This window comes from Melospiza melodia, chromosome 1 (genome assembly GCF_035770615.1).
Source record: "Melospiza melodia melodia isolate bMelMel2 chromosome 1, bMelMel2.pri, whole genome shotgun sequence".
NCBI classification, from domain to species: Eukaryota; Metazoa; Chordata; class Aves; order Passeriformes; family Passerellidae; genus Melospiza; species Melospiza melodia.
Window position 1 is genome coordinate 103,587,423 of NC_086194.1, and position 15,298 is coordinate 103,602,720.

The following is a 15,298-nucleotide window of genomic DNA, read 5'->3' on the forward strand; positions in this document are numbered from 1 at the left end:
ACAGGAGTCTGTGCATGGGGCTGTGCATGGGACGGGGGTCCCTGCATGATTATAGGGGTCTGCCCACAGCTACAGGGGGTCTGTGCAGTGTGTAGGGCTCCATACATGAGGTCATGAATGGCTACAGGATTCTGTGCGTGGGGCCATACTCACCTATGAAGTCCTGTGCATCACCATTAGGCGTCCTTTAATGGTTAAATGGGTCCCTTTAATTGTTATAGGGAGTCCCTGAATCACTGCAGGAGTCTGTGCAGGGGGCAGTGCATGACTACGTGGGCGTGCAGAGGGCTACAGGGCTCCCTGCACATCTGTAGGGACCCATGCATGGGGCTGTGCACAGCTGCAAAGCTCTGTGTCTGGCTCTGGGGTCTGCCGTAGGGGTCTGGGCATGGCTAAGGGGGCCCATGCACGGCAATGGGCTCTGGCCAGTGGGGCTGTGTGGGGCCATGGAACAGGGGGCAGGACGCTGTGGCCACGGGCTGGCAGCCCTCGGGTGATGCAGGGTCCGTGTCTGTGCGGGGCAGGATGGCGGACGCGGTGCTGGCAGCGCTGGGGGCGGCAGCGCCGTTCCTGCGGCCCGGGGAGCGGGAGCGGCTGGCAGCGCAGACCAGACCCTTCGACCCGCGCAGCGAGTGCTTCGTCCCACACCCCCGGGAGGAGTTCGTGCGGGGCCGGGTGACGGGGCGGCAGGGAGGGGAGGCCACCGTGCAGACTGAGCTGGGAGAGGTGGGCAGCTGGGGGATGGGGGGTGAGGGGAGGGGGGCAAGGGGCCATGTGGGGCAAAGGGTTAATGGGGGTGAGAGGGTAATGGAGGGATGGGATAAGGATGGCAAGGGTTGATGGCAGGTGGGGGCATAGGGGATAGGGGGTGACAGGTGCAGGGAAAAACCGAGGGGGTTGGGCATCATAGGGTATGAGGAGTTAGTGGGAAGTAGGGGGGTGAAGGGTTAACGAGGGAGGAATTAATGGGATGAAATTAATGGGGGAGGAGTTAAAGGAGGGAGGGGGGTTGAAGGTTTGGGGGAGAGCAAACGGAGGAGGGGGAAACCAGGCTGATAGTGGTGGGAGCCCTGACCCATTGAAGTCTCACAACCGATGGGGGGTACCCTCCAAACCTTAGGAGAGGGACCCCTCTCAACCCATTAAGGAATCCTACCGATGGAGCACCCCTACACACCAAGGCATGGACATCTCCCAACCCCCAGCCCCATGTCTCTCCATTCCCCCAGACCGTGACGGTGAAGGAAGCTGACATTCACCAGCAGAACCCCCCCAAATTTGACAAGATCGAGGACATGGCGATGCTGACCTTCCTCCATGAGCCTGCTGTCCTTTACAACCTCAAGGAGCGCTACGCCTCTTGGCTGATCTATGTGAGCCTTCCCACAAGCCCCTGGAGCACCAGGGAAGTAGGCGAGGCCTTCCCCTCAGCCTATGGGGTAGATGGATGGAAACTAGAGACCCTTCCCTAAAGTTCTTGGGATACCTAGTACAGATGGGGCTTCCAGAGAATCTATGGGCAGCCTAAAACCTGGTGTGGCTTTTTCATGGACTTTGGGACACTTAGAATGTGGTGGCTCTTTCTCCAGCCCCCTTGGGCCACCCAGACAAAAAATAATCCCATTTCTAGACTGCCTCAGCCACCAAGACCTCAGGTGTTGCATCACCTGACCCCTGTGGCCACCCAGATCCAAGATGTCACTTCAATAGCTCCCTCATAAGACATAATATGTTCCATCCCCAGATCCCTTGGGCCCCTGACAAGAGGTGTCCCATCTGTGTCCCAGCCCTCTGCATGTTGTGGCTACCCAGACCCAAGATGTCCCTTCTCCAGACCCTTTTCAGACAAGATCAGGACATTCCGTCACCACATCCTGTGGGCCACCTAGACCTAGGATGTCCCCACCTGGTGGGCTGGCACCTCCTGGCTCTGACCTGCCTGCCGTTTTCTTCAGACCTACTCGGGGCTCTTCTGTGTGACTGTCAACCCCTACAAGTGGTTGCCTGTCTACAATGCCGAGGTGGTGGCTGCCTACCGGGGAAAGAAGCGGAGTGAAGCTCCACCCCACATCTTCTCCATCTCTGACAATGCCTACCAGAACATGCTGACAGGTAAGGATGTCCTGTGAAGACCTCAAACTAGAAGACCCCACTCCAATAAATGGCTCCTGACTTAGAACTGGTTCTCACCTGGGAGGATGGAGGATATCAGCCTCAACCCTAAGACCCCAAGTATGTTTCCCAGCTTCATCCCACCTGACTCTTCTTTTTTCTTGGCAGACCGAGAGAACCAGTCCATCCTCATCACGTAAGGCCCCGCTTTGCCCAGCCCTGCCCCAGAGCAGTGGGGTGGGATGAAGGACCCATCAGGATGTTATCCAATATCTTACTGTTGCTCCCCCAGCGGAGAATCCGGGGCGGGGAAGACAGTCAACACCAAGAGGGTCATCCAATACTTTGCCAGCATTGCTGCCATTGGCGACCGCAAGAAGGAGGTGACCAATAGCAGCAAGGTGAGTTCCTGAGTCCATGTACCCTTGGCAGAGAGTGTACCCCAGTGGTATCCACACCCAGCATTGTCCCACCCCATGCAGGGCACCCTGGAGGACCAGATCATCCAGGCCAACCCTGCCTTGGAGGCCTTCGGCAATGCCAAGACCCTCCGCAACGACAACTCCTCCCGATTTGTGAGTGCTGGGGGTGGGTTGTATGAGGAAGGGTCTGTGGGACATTTTGTGGGACAGGATCTATGGTGTGGGATCTGCTGCATGAAGGCAGCCACTTCCACCTCCTGCTACTGCTTTCCCAGGGAAAGTTCATCCGGATCCATTTTGGGGCCACCGGGAAGTTGGCATCGGCTGACATTGAGACCTGTGAGTGGGTTGAGAGCCCAGTGAGAGGCTGTCTTGTAGTCCATTATCCATCCATGGACTTATCTATTCATGGATTTATTCATCCATCCTAGGACTCGTCCATGTATGGACTCCTCCATCCACCCATGAACTTCATCCATCCACCTAGGAGCTACATTCATCCACACATATCTCCCTTCTTCCCTTCATTCAGTCACCTCTTCATCTCCATTTCCTTATCCCACCATTGACCTGACCCTCCACCTCCAATTCTTTGTTCCTCCATCTCCTTGTGTCTACCTCCCTCCCTCCCTCCTTGCCTGCCTCCCCTTCATCCATGTCCATCCCTTCATCTGTCTTCATGGTTGATGGATTCATCATCTCATCCCACTGTCCATCTGACCTTTCATTTTCCTCTCTTCTTCCCTCCATCTCCTCATCCCACCATCCATCTCTCCACATCTCAATCCATCTCCTCACCGCAACCTCCATCCTCCTTCTCTCCATATCCACCTCAGACCTCCTGGAGAAGTCCCGTGTTATCTTCCAGCTGAAGGCTGAGAGGAACTACCACATCTTTTACCAGATCCTTTCCAACAAGAAGCCAGAGCTGCTGGGTGAGTAGGATGCTTGGCCTTGAGTCTTCTACCTCCTCTTCTCCAATTCTCCACTCCTTCCTGGGGCAATTGAGGATGATTTGGGGCTGTTTAGCCAGTGCAAATGCTCAGTTTTTCTCTCTATCCTGGCCCCACGGAACAGAGATGCTTCTCATCACGAACAACCCCTATGACTACAGTTATGTCTCCCAAGGAGAGGTGACTGTGGCCTCCATTGATGACTCTGAAGAGCTGTTGGCAACTGACGTAAGTGATGGAGTGGGCAGGTGGACATCCCCGTGAAGGTGGATGGTTGAGATAGTAGAAGATGGATAGGTGGAGGAGAGGAGGAACATAGGGATGAGAGGTGAAGGATAGGAAGGGTGGAAGATGGTAGGTTGGTGGAGTGGGATGATGTGGGGTGAGGGATAGAAGGTAGGACAGAAGGCAGGGAGTGGAGGAGGTTTTGGATGGAGATAAAAACAGTACTTAGGTGGGGGAGTACTTAGGTGAACAGATGTGTCCGTGGATGAACAAGTCCTTAAACAGATAGATGAGTCCATGGATGCATGGATGAAGTTAATGGTGAATGGATCAGTCCATGGATGGATGAATCCATAAATGGATGAGTCTATGGATGGATGAATGGTTAGAAGAATCCATGGATAGGTAAATGGATGAATGTAGTCCTCGGATAGATGGATAGATGTATCCATGAATGGATGGACAGCTAGATCCATGCATTCATGAGTCCTCACATGGATGTACGGATGGGTGAATCCATAATGGGAGAGTCCATGGGTGGATGAGTCTGCAGATGGACAGAGGAGTTGATGAGCTAGAAGGGCAGAGAGACACAAATGGTGGCCAGCAGAGGGCCACGACCACAGCTGGTGGCAAGGCCCTCTCCCTATCACCCAGAGCGCTTTTGATGTCCTGGGCTTCACAGCTGAGGAGAAGGCTGGTGTCTACAAGCTGACAGGTGCCATCATGCACTTTGGCAACATGAAGTTCAAGCAGAAGCAACGGGAAGAGCAGGCAGAACCAGATGGTACTGAAGGTGAGTGGGTACGGAATGACATAGGTCTTGGGGTCACCAGGTTAGGTGGAATCTGACAGCACGTTTTTTTCTTGATGCTCTGCAGATGCTGACAAGTCAGCCTACTTGATGGGGCTGAACTCGGCTGATCTTCTCAAGGGGTTGTGTCACCCACGGGTGAAGGTGGGCAATGAATATGTCACCAAGGGGCAGAATGTCCAGCAGGTGTACTACTCCATTGGAGCCTTGGCCAAGGCTGTATATGAGAAGATGTTTAACTGGATGGTGGTGAGGATCAACAACTCCCTGGACACCAAGCAGCCAAGGCAGTACTTCATTGGTGTGCTAGACATCGCTGGATTTGAGATCTTTGATGTGAGGACTGAGGGGGTGGCAGGGTATTTGTCCTCTTGGGGTTGTGTTGATCCTCTTGGGTGTTGAGTTGACTTCATTGATACTACTGGGCATTCTTTTGACCCAGTTGGGGCTCAGGTTCACCTATGGATCTCATCAAGCATTCTATTGAATGCCAGTTCACCTCATCTTCTCTCTCCTTCCCCAGTTCAACAGCTTTGAGCAGCTCTGCATCAACTTCACCAACGAGAAGCTGCAGCAGTTTTTCAACCACCACATGTTTGTGCTGGAGCAAGAGGAATACAAGAAGGAGGGCATTGAGTGGGAGTTCATTGACTTTGGCATGGACCTCCAGGCCTGCATTGACCTCATTGAGAAGGTACCACCTCCCCCAGGGTCTCATGGGGGCTAAAAGGACTTCGGGGGGAAGGGCCCTTTCAGCTGGAGCCTGCCAGGGGCCCCAAAGTTGATCAGCTGGGTTGTGCTTGGTGTCCTCCACCACTACTTTTCTTCCTAGCCCATGGGGATCATGTCCATCCTGGAGGAGGAGTGCATGTTTCCCAAAGCCTCAGACATGACCTTCAAGGCCAAGCTCTTTGATAATCACCTGGGCAAGTCTGCCAACTTTGGGAAGCCACGCAATGTCAAGGGGAAGCCAGAAGCCCATTTCTCTCTTGTCCACTATGCTGGCACAGTGGATTACAACATTATTGGGTGGCTGGAGAAGAACAAGGACCCTCTCAATGAGACAGTGGTGGGGCTCTACCAGAAATCAGCCCTGAAGCTCTTGGCCAACCTCTTCTCCAACTACGCTGGGGCAGATGCTGGTGGGTGAATGGATGATGGGGTGATGGAGCAATGAGTTGATGGAGAGGACTACTGTCTACTAGTCACCCTCTTTCCTGTGTTACCCTATCCCCCTTCTCTCTAGGTGGTGATGGAGGGAAGGGGAAAGGAGCCAAGAAGAAAGGTTCCTCCTTTCAGACCGTCTCAGCACTGCATCGGGTGAGTGACCTACATAGTGGACCCGGTTTGGGGCAATGGGAGGACAATCTCCTGAGTAGTGAAAGACCCCTTCAGTCCCACAGACCCTCTCTTTCTCTCTCATTAGTCAGCTTCTTCTCTCCTCCCTCCCTCAACAGGAGAACCTCAACAAGCTGATGGCCAACCTCAAGACCACCCACCCTCACTTTGTCCGCTGCATCATCCCCAATGAGCGGAAGGAGCCGGGTGAGCAAAGGGCAGGGCTGAGGGCAGGGAGAAGGGTGGTAGGTGTGGCTTGTGGCTGACACCACCCCTCTGACCCACTGCCAGGTGTGATGGACAATCCCCTGGTAATGCACCAGCTGCGCTGCAACGGGGTGCTAGAGGGCATCCGCATCTGCCGCAAGGGCTTCCCCAATCGCATCCTCTATGGGGACTTCCGACAGCGGTAGGCACAGAGGAGAAAATGTGGGGATGGGGTGGACAACCCGACTGGGGCTGACTTCAGGGTTTTCATGTCCTCTTTGGTCACCAGGTACCGCATCCTGAACCCTGCTGCCATCCCTGAGGGGCAGTTCATTGACAGTCGTAAGGGCGCTGAGAAACTCCTGGGATCCATTGACATTGACCACAACCAGTACAAATTTGGACACACCAAGGTGAGGGCACATGGTGTCTCCATGGTCCTACCACCCATGGGGTCATGTGGACCCCATGGTCTCACCACTGATGTGTCCACCTGCCTATCCACCTCACCATCCATCGCTTCATTCTCCCAACAACCCATCAACCCATCCATCTGTCCATGAACTCTTCCCAACCAATTCACCCTCTTGCTTGCCTCCTTCGTCCTTCAGGTCTTCTTCAAGGCTGGGCTGCTGGGACTGCTGGAGGAGATGCGGGACGAGCGGCTCTCCCGCATCATCACCCGCATCCAGGCTCAGGCCCGAGGACAGCTCATGCGCATTGAGTTCAAGAAGATCCTGGAGCGCCGGTGAGAGGGGAGGGGTCTTTCTCCTAGAGAAGGAATATCTGGTGGGTCACCAGATTGGTGGTGTAGTGACATCTGTCTTACCATTCTAGGGACTCACTGCTGGTGATCCAGTGGAACATCAGGGCCTTCATGGGGGTGAAGAACTGGCCTTGGATGAAGCTCTACTTCAAGATCAAGCCCTTGTTGAAGAGTGCTGAGACAGAAAAGGAGATGCAGGTGGGAGGAGGTGATGAGGCAGGCAGATTGGGATCCAAAATGGATTGGGTGGGGTTGATGGATAGAGGGGATTGGATGTGGCTACTGGTCTCCTGGGCTTTGCTTTAGAACATGAAGGAAGAGTTTGGGCGGCTGAAGGAGGCCCTGGAGAAGTCGGAGACCCGGCGCAAGGAGCTGGAAGAAAAGATGGTCTCCATGCTGCAGGAGAAGAATGACCTTCAGCTCCAAGTGCAGGCCGTAAGTGAGACTGCCCCAAAAAACCATGCCAGGGGGGTGACCAGCAGCCCTCCAGGGCCACCCTACTTCATCTACCACTCCAATACAGGAGCAGGACAACCTGAATGATGCTGAGGAGCGCTGTGACCAGCTGATCAAGAACAAGATCCAGCTGGAGGCCAAGGTGAAGGAGCTTACAGAGAGACTGGAGGATGAGGAAGAGATGAACGCCGAGCTGACAGCTAGGAAGAGGAAGCTGGAGGATGAGTGTTCAGAGCTGAAGAAGGATATTGATGATCTAGAGCTGACTCTGGCCAAGGTGGAGAAGGAGAAACATGCCACTGAGAACAAGGTGAGGGTGGAGAGAGGCCTTGACCTTAAGTTGTGGGGATTTGGGTCAACACAACCTGGTAGTGTGGAGTTGAGGAGATCCAAGGCTAGTTGATCTGGGCTACATGAAGACTCAACATCCTTTGGGTTCTCTACCACTGCAGTTGCCTCATTGGCCAAGGACAACAGCAGCATCACTCAGCTTTGCCCTACCTCTGGTACTAAGCTGGAGGCCTAGTGTTTCTCCTCCTTCAGGTCAAGAACCTCACAGAGGAGATGGCTGGGCTGGATGAAACCATCGCAAAGCTAACAAAGGAAAAGAAGGCCCTGCAAGAATCTCACCAGCAGACACTGGATGACCTGCAGGCAGAGGAGGACAAAGTCAACACCCTGACAAAGGCCAAACTCAAGATGGAACAGCAAGTGGATGATGTGAGTGTGGTCTGGTCCTACCATGAGTAGTGCTAAGGCATTTTCTAGGGCAGATATGATGGAAAACTGAGGTTCTCCCCTTTTCCATGTTTCCACACAGCTTGAAGGCTCCTTGGAACAGGAGAAGAAGGTCCGGATGGACCTGGAACGGGCAAAAAGGAAGCTGGAAGGCGACTTGAAGCTGACCCAGGAGAACATAATGGACTTGGAGAATGACAAGCAGCAGCTGGAGGAGAAGCTCAAGAAGTAAAACTGGACCTCTTTCCTCAATCTAAACTGGGGCAAGGGCAAGGACCTCACTGCTAACTGCTTTCATTTGCAGGAAAGAGTTTGAGATCAACCAGCAGAACAGCAAGGTTGAGGATGAGCAGGCTCTGGCTCTGCAGCTCCAGAAGAAGCTGAAAGAGCTGCAGGTGAGGGATCTATTCTCTGCTTATTTGGGCTGGACTGGAGACCCTCTGGCTGGTTGGGTTGACATGAAGAGTCTCTATAGTCTCTATCTGGTTAGGCTGAGTTTAGGAGTTTCATTTGGTTGATGAATGTTCAGAATGTCTGGCATGAGCTGAAGTATTTTCAGCTTACTGGGGTGAGTTGGGTTGAAAAGTCTCCAGCTCAATTGGTTGAGTTGAACGGAGGATTTGGGTGGAGCCAAGTCTGCTGACAACAGTTCCATCACTGGAGCACAGGCACGGATTGAGGAGCTGGAGGAGGAGCTGGAAGCAGAGCGGACAGGAAGAGCCAAGGTGGAGAAGCTGCGCTCAGACCTGTCACGGGAGCTGGAGGAGATCAGCGAGCGGCTGGAGGAGGCGGGTGGTGTCACATCAGTGCAGATCGAGCTCAACAAGAAGCGGGAGGCAGAGTTCCAGAAGATGCGGCGGGACCTGGAGGAGGCCACGCTGCAGCATGAGGCCACGGCTGCTGCGCTGCGCAAGAAGCACGCCGACAGTGTGGCCGAGCTCAGCGAGCAGATCGACAACTTACAGCGCGTCAAACAGAAGCTGGAGAAGGAGAAGAGCGACCTCAAGCTGGAGCTGGATGACCTCAGCTCCAACATGGAGCAACTCATAAAAGCCAAGGTAGAAAGAGGCCAAGGTGGAAATCCTGTCTCCACCATGGGCATCATTCTCCTTCTTCATTCCTTCTCTCCATACTTTTCTCCTCCAAGGTGGGCATGGAGAAGATCTCTCGCACCATGGAGGACCAGGCAGCTGAACACCGGGCCAAGTTGGAGGAGACACAACGAGTCCTCAATGACACCAGCACCCAACGGGCCAAGCTCCAGACTGAGAATGGTGCGAACCCTGACCCATCATACCCCTCACTCCACATCCTCCACCCCTGCCCCACACCTTCAATCCTTGCTACACCTTGAAAAGCTGCCCTACCTCTGCAGGAGAGCTGTCCCGCCAGCTGGAGGAAAAGGAGGCCCTTGTCTCTCAATTAACTAGGGGCAAGCAGTCATACACCCAGCAGATGGAGGACTTGAAGAGGCAGCTGGAGGAGGAGATGAAGGTGAGGTTTGTGGAATGGCTGATAGGGTCACCAAGAGGGCCACAAGACAAGGTGCCCTTCACCCTCATAGTGGTAGCACCAAATGGAATTCAAGTTCAGGCCAGTTCAGTGGGGTGGTTGCATCTAAGAGTGGTTGAGTTGGGTTGCATTGGTCTAACAGCTGAGAGGTTGGGCTGAGCAGGTCAGTTCTGAAGCAGCTGGGTTGGTCTATGGGTGGTTGGGTGGCACTGGACGAGGAGAAGTAAAACTGGGCCACACTAGAGCATCTTTAGATTGCTCTGGGTCTAGATGTGCTGAATTTGGTTGGAATGATCTAGAGAAGGTTTGGCTGAGAAATACCAGTGCTTACTGAGTTTGAGGACATACACATAGGTCAAGTTCACCTACTCCTTGCCTCTCCCTCCCAGGCCAAGAATGCACTGGCCCATGCCCTGCAGTCAGCCCGGCATGACTGTGACCTTCTGAGGGAGCAGTATGAGGAGGAGACAGAGGCCAAGGCTGAGCTCCAGCGCTCACTCTCCAAGGCCAACTCTGAGGTGGCACAGTGGAGGACCAAGTATGAGACAGATGCCATCCAGCGCACTGAGGAACTGGAGGAGGCCAAGTGAGTCATCTCCCCATGAAAGGAAACCTCTATGAGGCAGGGAAGAGTGCATATACTTCCACTGTAGAAGAATCTGGAGAAGGTATAGGGATCTAGAGATGGTGGAAATCCAGATCCTTGGCCAATGAATAGGGAGAATAAGTGACCCAACCCACTTGGTCCATGGGTCACCACAGCCAGGTTTTCTCCCACATCAGGAAGAAGCTGGCCCAGCGGCTGCAGGAGGCTGAGGAGGCGGTGGAGGCGGTCAATGCCAAGTGTTCCTCCCTGGAGAAGACCAAACACCGGCTGCAAAATGAGATTGAGGACCTAATGGCAGATGTAGAGCGATCAAATGCAGCAGCAGCTGCATTGGACAAGAAGCAGAGAAACTTTGACAAGGTACAAGGACACAGTGGTGAGACAGGAGCAGACGGGAGGCACAGGGTTAGAGGGTGACCCCTAGCTTTGCTCCAGATCTTGTCTGAGTGGAAGCAGAAGTTTGAAGAGTCACAGATGGAGCTGGAGGCATCGCAGAAAGAGGCCAGGTCCCTCAGCACTGAGCTCTTCAAGCTGAAGAATGCCTATGAGGAGTCGCTTGAGCACCTGGAAACCTTCAAAAGGGAGAACAAGAACCTCCAAGGTGAGACTGTGGAACTCCCCCTGCCCACCTTCTTCTCCACCACTTTCCACCAAGTCTGATGAGATCTTATCTGAGCAGAGGAGATCTCGGACCTGACGGAACAACTGGGTGGCAGCCACAAGACCATCCATGAACTGGAGAAGGTCCGGAAGCAGCTGGATGCTGAGAAACTGGAGCTCCAAGCTGCACTGGAGGAGGCTGAGGTGGGCCAAATCACATCTCCATGAGTCTCATGTTGTCCAAGTCCTTTCTGTTGCTCACTAATTTCTCTTTGTATCCACCAGGCCTCTCTGGAACATGAGGAGGGAAAGATCCTGAGGGCTCAACTGGAGTTCAACCAGGTCAAGGCAGACTATGAGCGCAAGCTGGCTGAGAAGGATGAGGAGATGGAGCAGGCCAAGCGCAACCACCTGCGGGTGGTGGACTCACTGCAGACCTCGCTGGATGCTGAGACCCGGAGCCGCAACGAGGCCCTGAGGCTGAAGAAGAAGATGGAGGGTGACCTCAATGAGATGGAGATTCAGCTCAGCCATGCCAACCGTGTGGCTGCTGAAGCTCAGTCCCACCTGAAAGGAGCCCAGGCTCACCTCAAGGTGGGATTACCCAGCTATAAGGAGGTCTTCCTAGGACTCTGAGCTGTTGACTTATGTCCATTTTATTTACCCCAACAGGACACCCAACTGCAGCTGGATGATGTGGTAAGAGCCAATGAAGACCTGAAGGAGAATATTGCCATTGTGGAGAGGAGAAACAACCTTCTCCAGTCAGAGCTGGAGGAGATGCAGGCAGTGGTGGAACAGACTGAGAGGGCCCGTAAGTTGGCTGAGCAGGAGCTGATTGAGGCCAGTGAGAGGGTCCAGCTTCTCCACTCACAGGTGAGACATCACATACCTTCAAGGACAGAGGTCACCTCCATCCAATGGATGTGGGCTTCTAGTGGGTTGAGTTACCAAGATCTCCAGATCCTTTCAGCCGGCAGAGTTGGAAGGGAGTTGGGGGTCATTAAGTACTGGGGGATTGAACAAGGATGGGCCAGCCGGTCAAGAGATACCTCCTGAGATCCTGTCCTCTAACTCCAGAACACCAGCCTCATCAACCAGAAGAAGAAGATGGAGGCTGACATCTCCCAGCTGCAGACAGAGGTGGAAGAGGCCATCCAGGAGTGCAGGAATGCTGAGGAGAAGGCCAAGAAAGCCATCACTGATGTGAGTGCCATGGTGGGACCAACATCTAGGACACCTTCCTCTGGAGGGTGATGGAGAGCATGCTTTGGTCCTCCTTCTCTGCTTGCTTCTCTCCTTGGGCAGGCGGCCATGATGGCAGAGGAGCTGAAGAAGGAGCAGGACACCAGTGCCCATCTGGAGCGGATGAAGAAGAACATGGAGCAGACCATCAAGGACCTGCAGATGAGGCTGGATGAGGCTGAGCAGCTGGCCCTGAAAGGGGGCAAGAAGCAGCTGCAGAAGCTGGAGGCTCGTGTGCGGGAGCTGGAGAATGAGCTGGAGGCTGAGCAGAAGCGCAATGCTGAGAGCATTAAGGGTCTCCGCAAGTCCGAGCGTCGTGTCAAGGAACTCAGCTACCAGGTGAGGCTCCTGGGCTGGCCCAGATCAATTCCTGCCCCTTTGCCATAGGGCCTCATATCTCATGCTGTACATGACTTCAAACATGGCTGACCTGCTGGCCAGAGAGACACAGGCTGTCTAGAGTTGATATTCGACCTCTCACTGCATGTATGTCTGATACTGCAGTGGGATCCAGAATATTGTCTGCGTTATGAGCCACCCAGGTCATCTCTCAGCATCCCAGGATCCATGGGGTCTTTCCATGATCCATCCCCTGACCTCATCAAGGGAATGAAGACATCTCACCTCCTGCTCCCACAGCTGAGGCCACCCACAGATCTAGGGAGGCTCCAATCCCCCAGAACATCATTACATGACCCTCGTCCTTGGGTGGTGATTCCAAGCGCAGGGAGGGTCAGGGCATGATCCATGTGTGTCTCACCCCACAGACAGAGGAAGACCGTAAAAATATGATCCGGCTCCAAGACCTCGTGGACAAGCTCCAGCTGAAGGTCAAGGCCTACAAGCGACAGGCAGAGGAGGCGGTGAGCACTGGGCAGGCAGCCGTGGGACCACCCCTGCCCCAGAGGGGACAGTGTGGGTTTAGGGTGTGGGACAGGAGTGGGGAGTAGCAGGAGACCTTGAGATGAGGTGGTCAAGGGGTGGGGTATTAGGGGGTGAGGAGAGAGAGTTGGTGATGGGATTGAGAGATCATGGTTGGATGTGGGAAGGAAGGAAGTGGTAGAAGGAAGTGGCGGAAGTGGCGGAAGTGGCGGAAGTGGCGGAAGTGGCGGAAGGAAGGAAGGAAAGAAGGAAGGGAGGAAGGAAGGAAGGAAGGCTGGCTTGAAGTTTATGTGGGTGGAAGATTAAATGGATGGATGGATGGATGGATGGATGGATGGATGGATGGATGGATGGATGCATGGATCATTGAATAGATGGTTGGGTGGTTAAAAAATGGAATGTCTGAAGAAACAGGTGTTTCTGCTGGGGTCAGATGGAGCAAGAAAAAAGTCAGGTGTATGGGGGGCAGAGGGGGTGGCAGGAGGCCAGACAGAGCTGTGTGGGAGCCTCACTGGTGTGCCTGCACCCTCAGGAGGAACAGGCCAACACCAACCTGGCCAAGTTCCGCAAGGCGCAGCACGAGCTGGATGAGGCAGAGGAGCGTGCCGACATCGCCGAGTCCCAGGTCAACAAGCTGCGGGCCAAGAGCCGCGACATTGGAGCCAAGGTGGGACTTTGCCCTGCCCTACAGCTGCCTCATGGCTGCCCCATGGCTGCCCCATGGCTGCCCGACAACAGCCCCTTTTTCTCCTCCCTCAGAAGGGACTCAATGAAGAGTGAAGATCCGGATCTCCAAGTATCCCACCTGAACTTGCAGCTGTCCCATTTAGACTTCCAAGTGCCCAATTCCCCCTAGCCCCCAAGCTTGGAAAGCCAATAAAAACCATAGAGCAGCCGTTTGTGTGGGGTTGGATTTGTGTGGGGAGGGTGGGGTTATCCCATTGTATGGCACCTGTAATATGGATGGAGCCTATAGAAGTTTCTAGTAAATCTGAAATTTATGAAGAAAAAATTTATGGGATGTGGAAAAAGGGACAGGCCACATGAGAGCATTGTCAGAGCATTCAGGGATGCAGCAAGGAAGGCCAAAGTCACCTTGGAATTCAATCTGGCAAGGGATAACAAGGACAACAAGAAGGGCTTTTACAGGTATATCAGCAGCAAAAGAAAGATTAGAGAAAATATGAGGGCACTGCTGAATCAGATGAGATACCACCTCTGTGGAGAAGGACCTGGGAGTCTTGGTGGATAACAAGTTGACTATGAGATGGCAGTGTGTCCTTGGGGCCAGGAGGGCCCATAGTGCCCAGAGTGCATTGGGAAGTGTGTGACCAGAGGGTCAAAGGAGATGATCCTGCCCCTCTATTCAGTCATAGTGAGGCCACATCTGCTGTGGTTCCAGTTCTGGGCTACTCAGCACAAGAAAGACAGGGAGTTACTGGAGAGAGTCCAGTAAGATGCCATGAAGGAGGCCATGAAGATGATCTGGGATCCGGAGCATCTCCCCAGGGAAAGAGACTGCGGGAGCTGGGCCTAAGTCTAGAGAAAACTCAGATGGGATCTCATTAATGCATGTCAAAGGTGGGTGTCCAGAGGATAGTGCCAGACTTTTCAGTGGTGCTCAGAGACAGGACAAGAAGCAATGGCCATAAACTAAAACACAAGAAGTTCCACCTCAACCTGAAGAAGAACTTCTTTACATTGAGGGTGGCAGAGCACAGGAACAGGCTGCCCAGGGAGACTGTGGAGTCTCCCTGTCTGCAGACATTCAAAACTCAACTGGACATGTTCCTGTGTAAATTCCCTAGGTCACTCTGCCTTGGCAGAGGGGTTGGACTGGATGATCTTCTGAGGTTCCTTCCAACCCTAAAAATTTTCTGGACTGCCAACCCATGTGGAGCTGGTGCACCCCACAGGATGTTGCAGCCCACCCCACATGCAATATGATTTCACCCATGGGGTGTACCTCAACCTCAAACTGCCTCACTGGGTATCTCAACCTGCCTCACACCAATCCATGTCTGTGTGTGGGAAGAGATGTGCCTGGGGGCACATATGGGACTGAGAAAGGGAGGGTCCCCAGGAGGTGGGGGGCAGCATCTGGTACCCCCACATGTAGCAGAGAGCCTGGGTGAGCCCTTCAGGGACCTTCTGGTTCCCGAGCTTGCAGCTTGTGCTGCTTCTGGCCTCAGTGTTCCCCTAGCCACCAACTGCTCTGTCCCACTGCTCACCATGTTCCATTTCCCCTGTCTTCCACTGTCCTTCTGTCCCAAATGCTTTCAGCTGTCTGGCCTCTCCATTGATCATTCCACCATCCCTTGGCCCAACAGCCCTGTCTCCTCCAACTTGTTATCCTCCATTTCTCACTGTCCCTCCATTTCCTCCTTGGGCCATTGTCCCATCATATCCCACCATCCCTAT

The 15,298-nt window shown here is 53.8% G+C and overlaps 1 protein-coding gene across 1 annotated transcript; it reads left to right on the forward strand.

Moving 5' to 3' along the window:
• The first annotated feature begins 525 nt into the window (after positions 1 to 525).
• On the forward strand, positions 526 to 13,769 carry LOC134421820 (myosin-6-like). The gene is given in 37 exon segments (XM_063163143.1): positions 526 to 726; positions 1,230 to 1,373; positions 1,956 to 2,112; positions 2,281 to 2,308; positions 2,405 to 2,517; positions 2,575 to 2,687; positions 2,810 to 2,873; positions 3,371 to 3,469; positions 3,612 to 3,715; positions 4,370 to 4,508; positions 4,594 to 4,862; positions 5,050 to 5,220; positions 5,359 to 5,668; positions 5,773 to 5,846; positions 5,984 to 6,273; positions 6,361 to 6,484; positions 6,683 to 6,819; positions 6,909 to 7,035; positions 7,144 to 7,272; positions 7,361 to 7,603; positions 7,837 to 8,013; positions 8,114 to 8,259; positions 8,336 to 8,426; positions 8,700 to 9,089; positions 9,179 to 9,305; positions 9,407 to 9,525; positions 9,933 to 10,129; positions 10,327 to 10,510; positions 10,586 to 10,751; positions 10,830 to 10,954; positions 11,036 to 11,344; positions 11,423 to 11,626; positions 11,831 to 11,956; positions 12,059 to 12,334; positions 12,763 to 12,858; positions 13,410 to 13,544; positions 13,637 to 13,769. Coding segments are annotated over 37 exon segments (5,925 nt in total). The 3' UTR covers positions 13,658 to 13,769.
• The last annotated feature ends 1,529 nt before the right edge of the window (positions 13,770 to 15,298 follow it).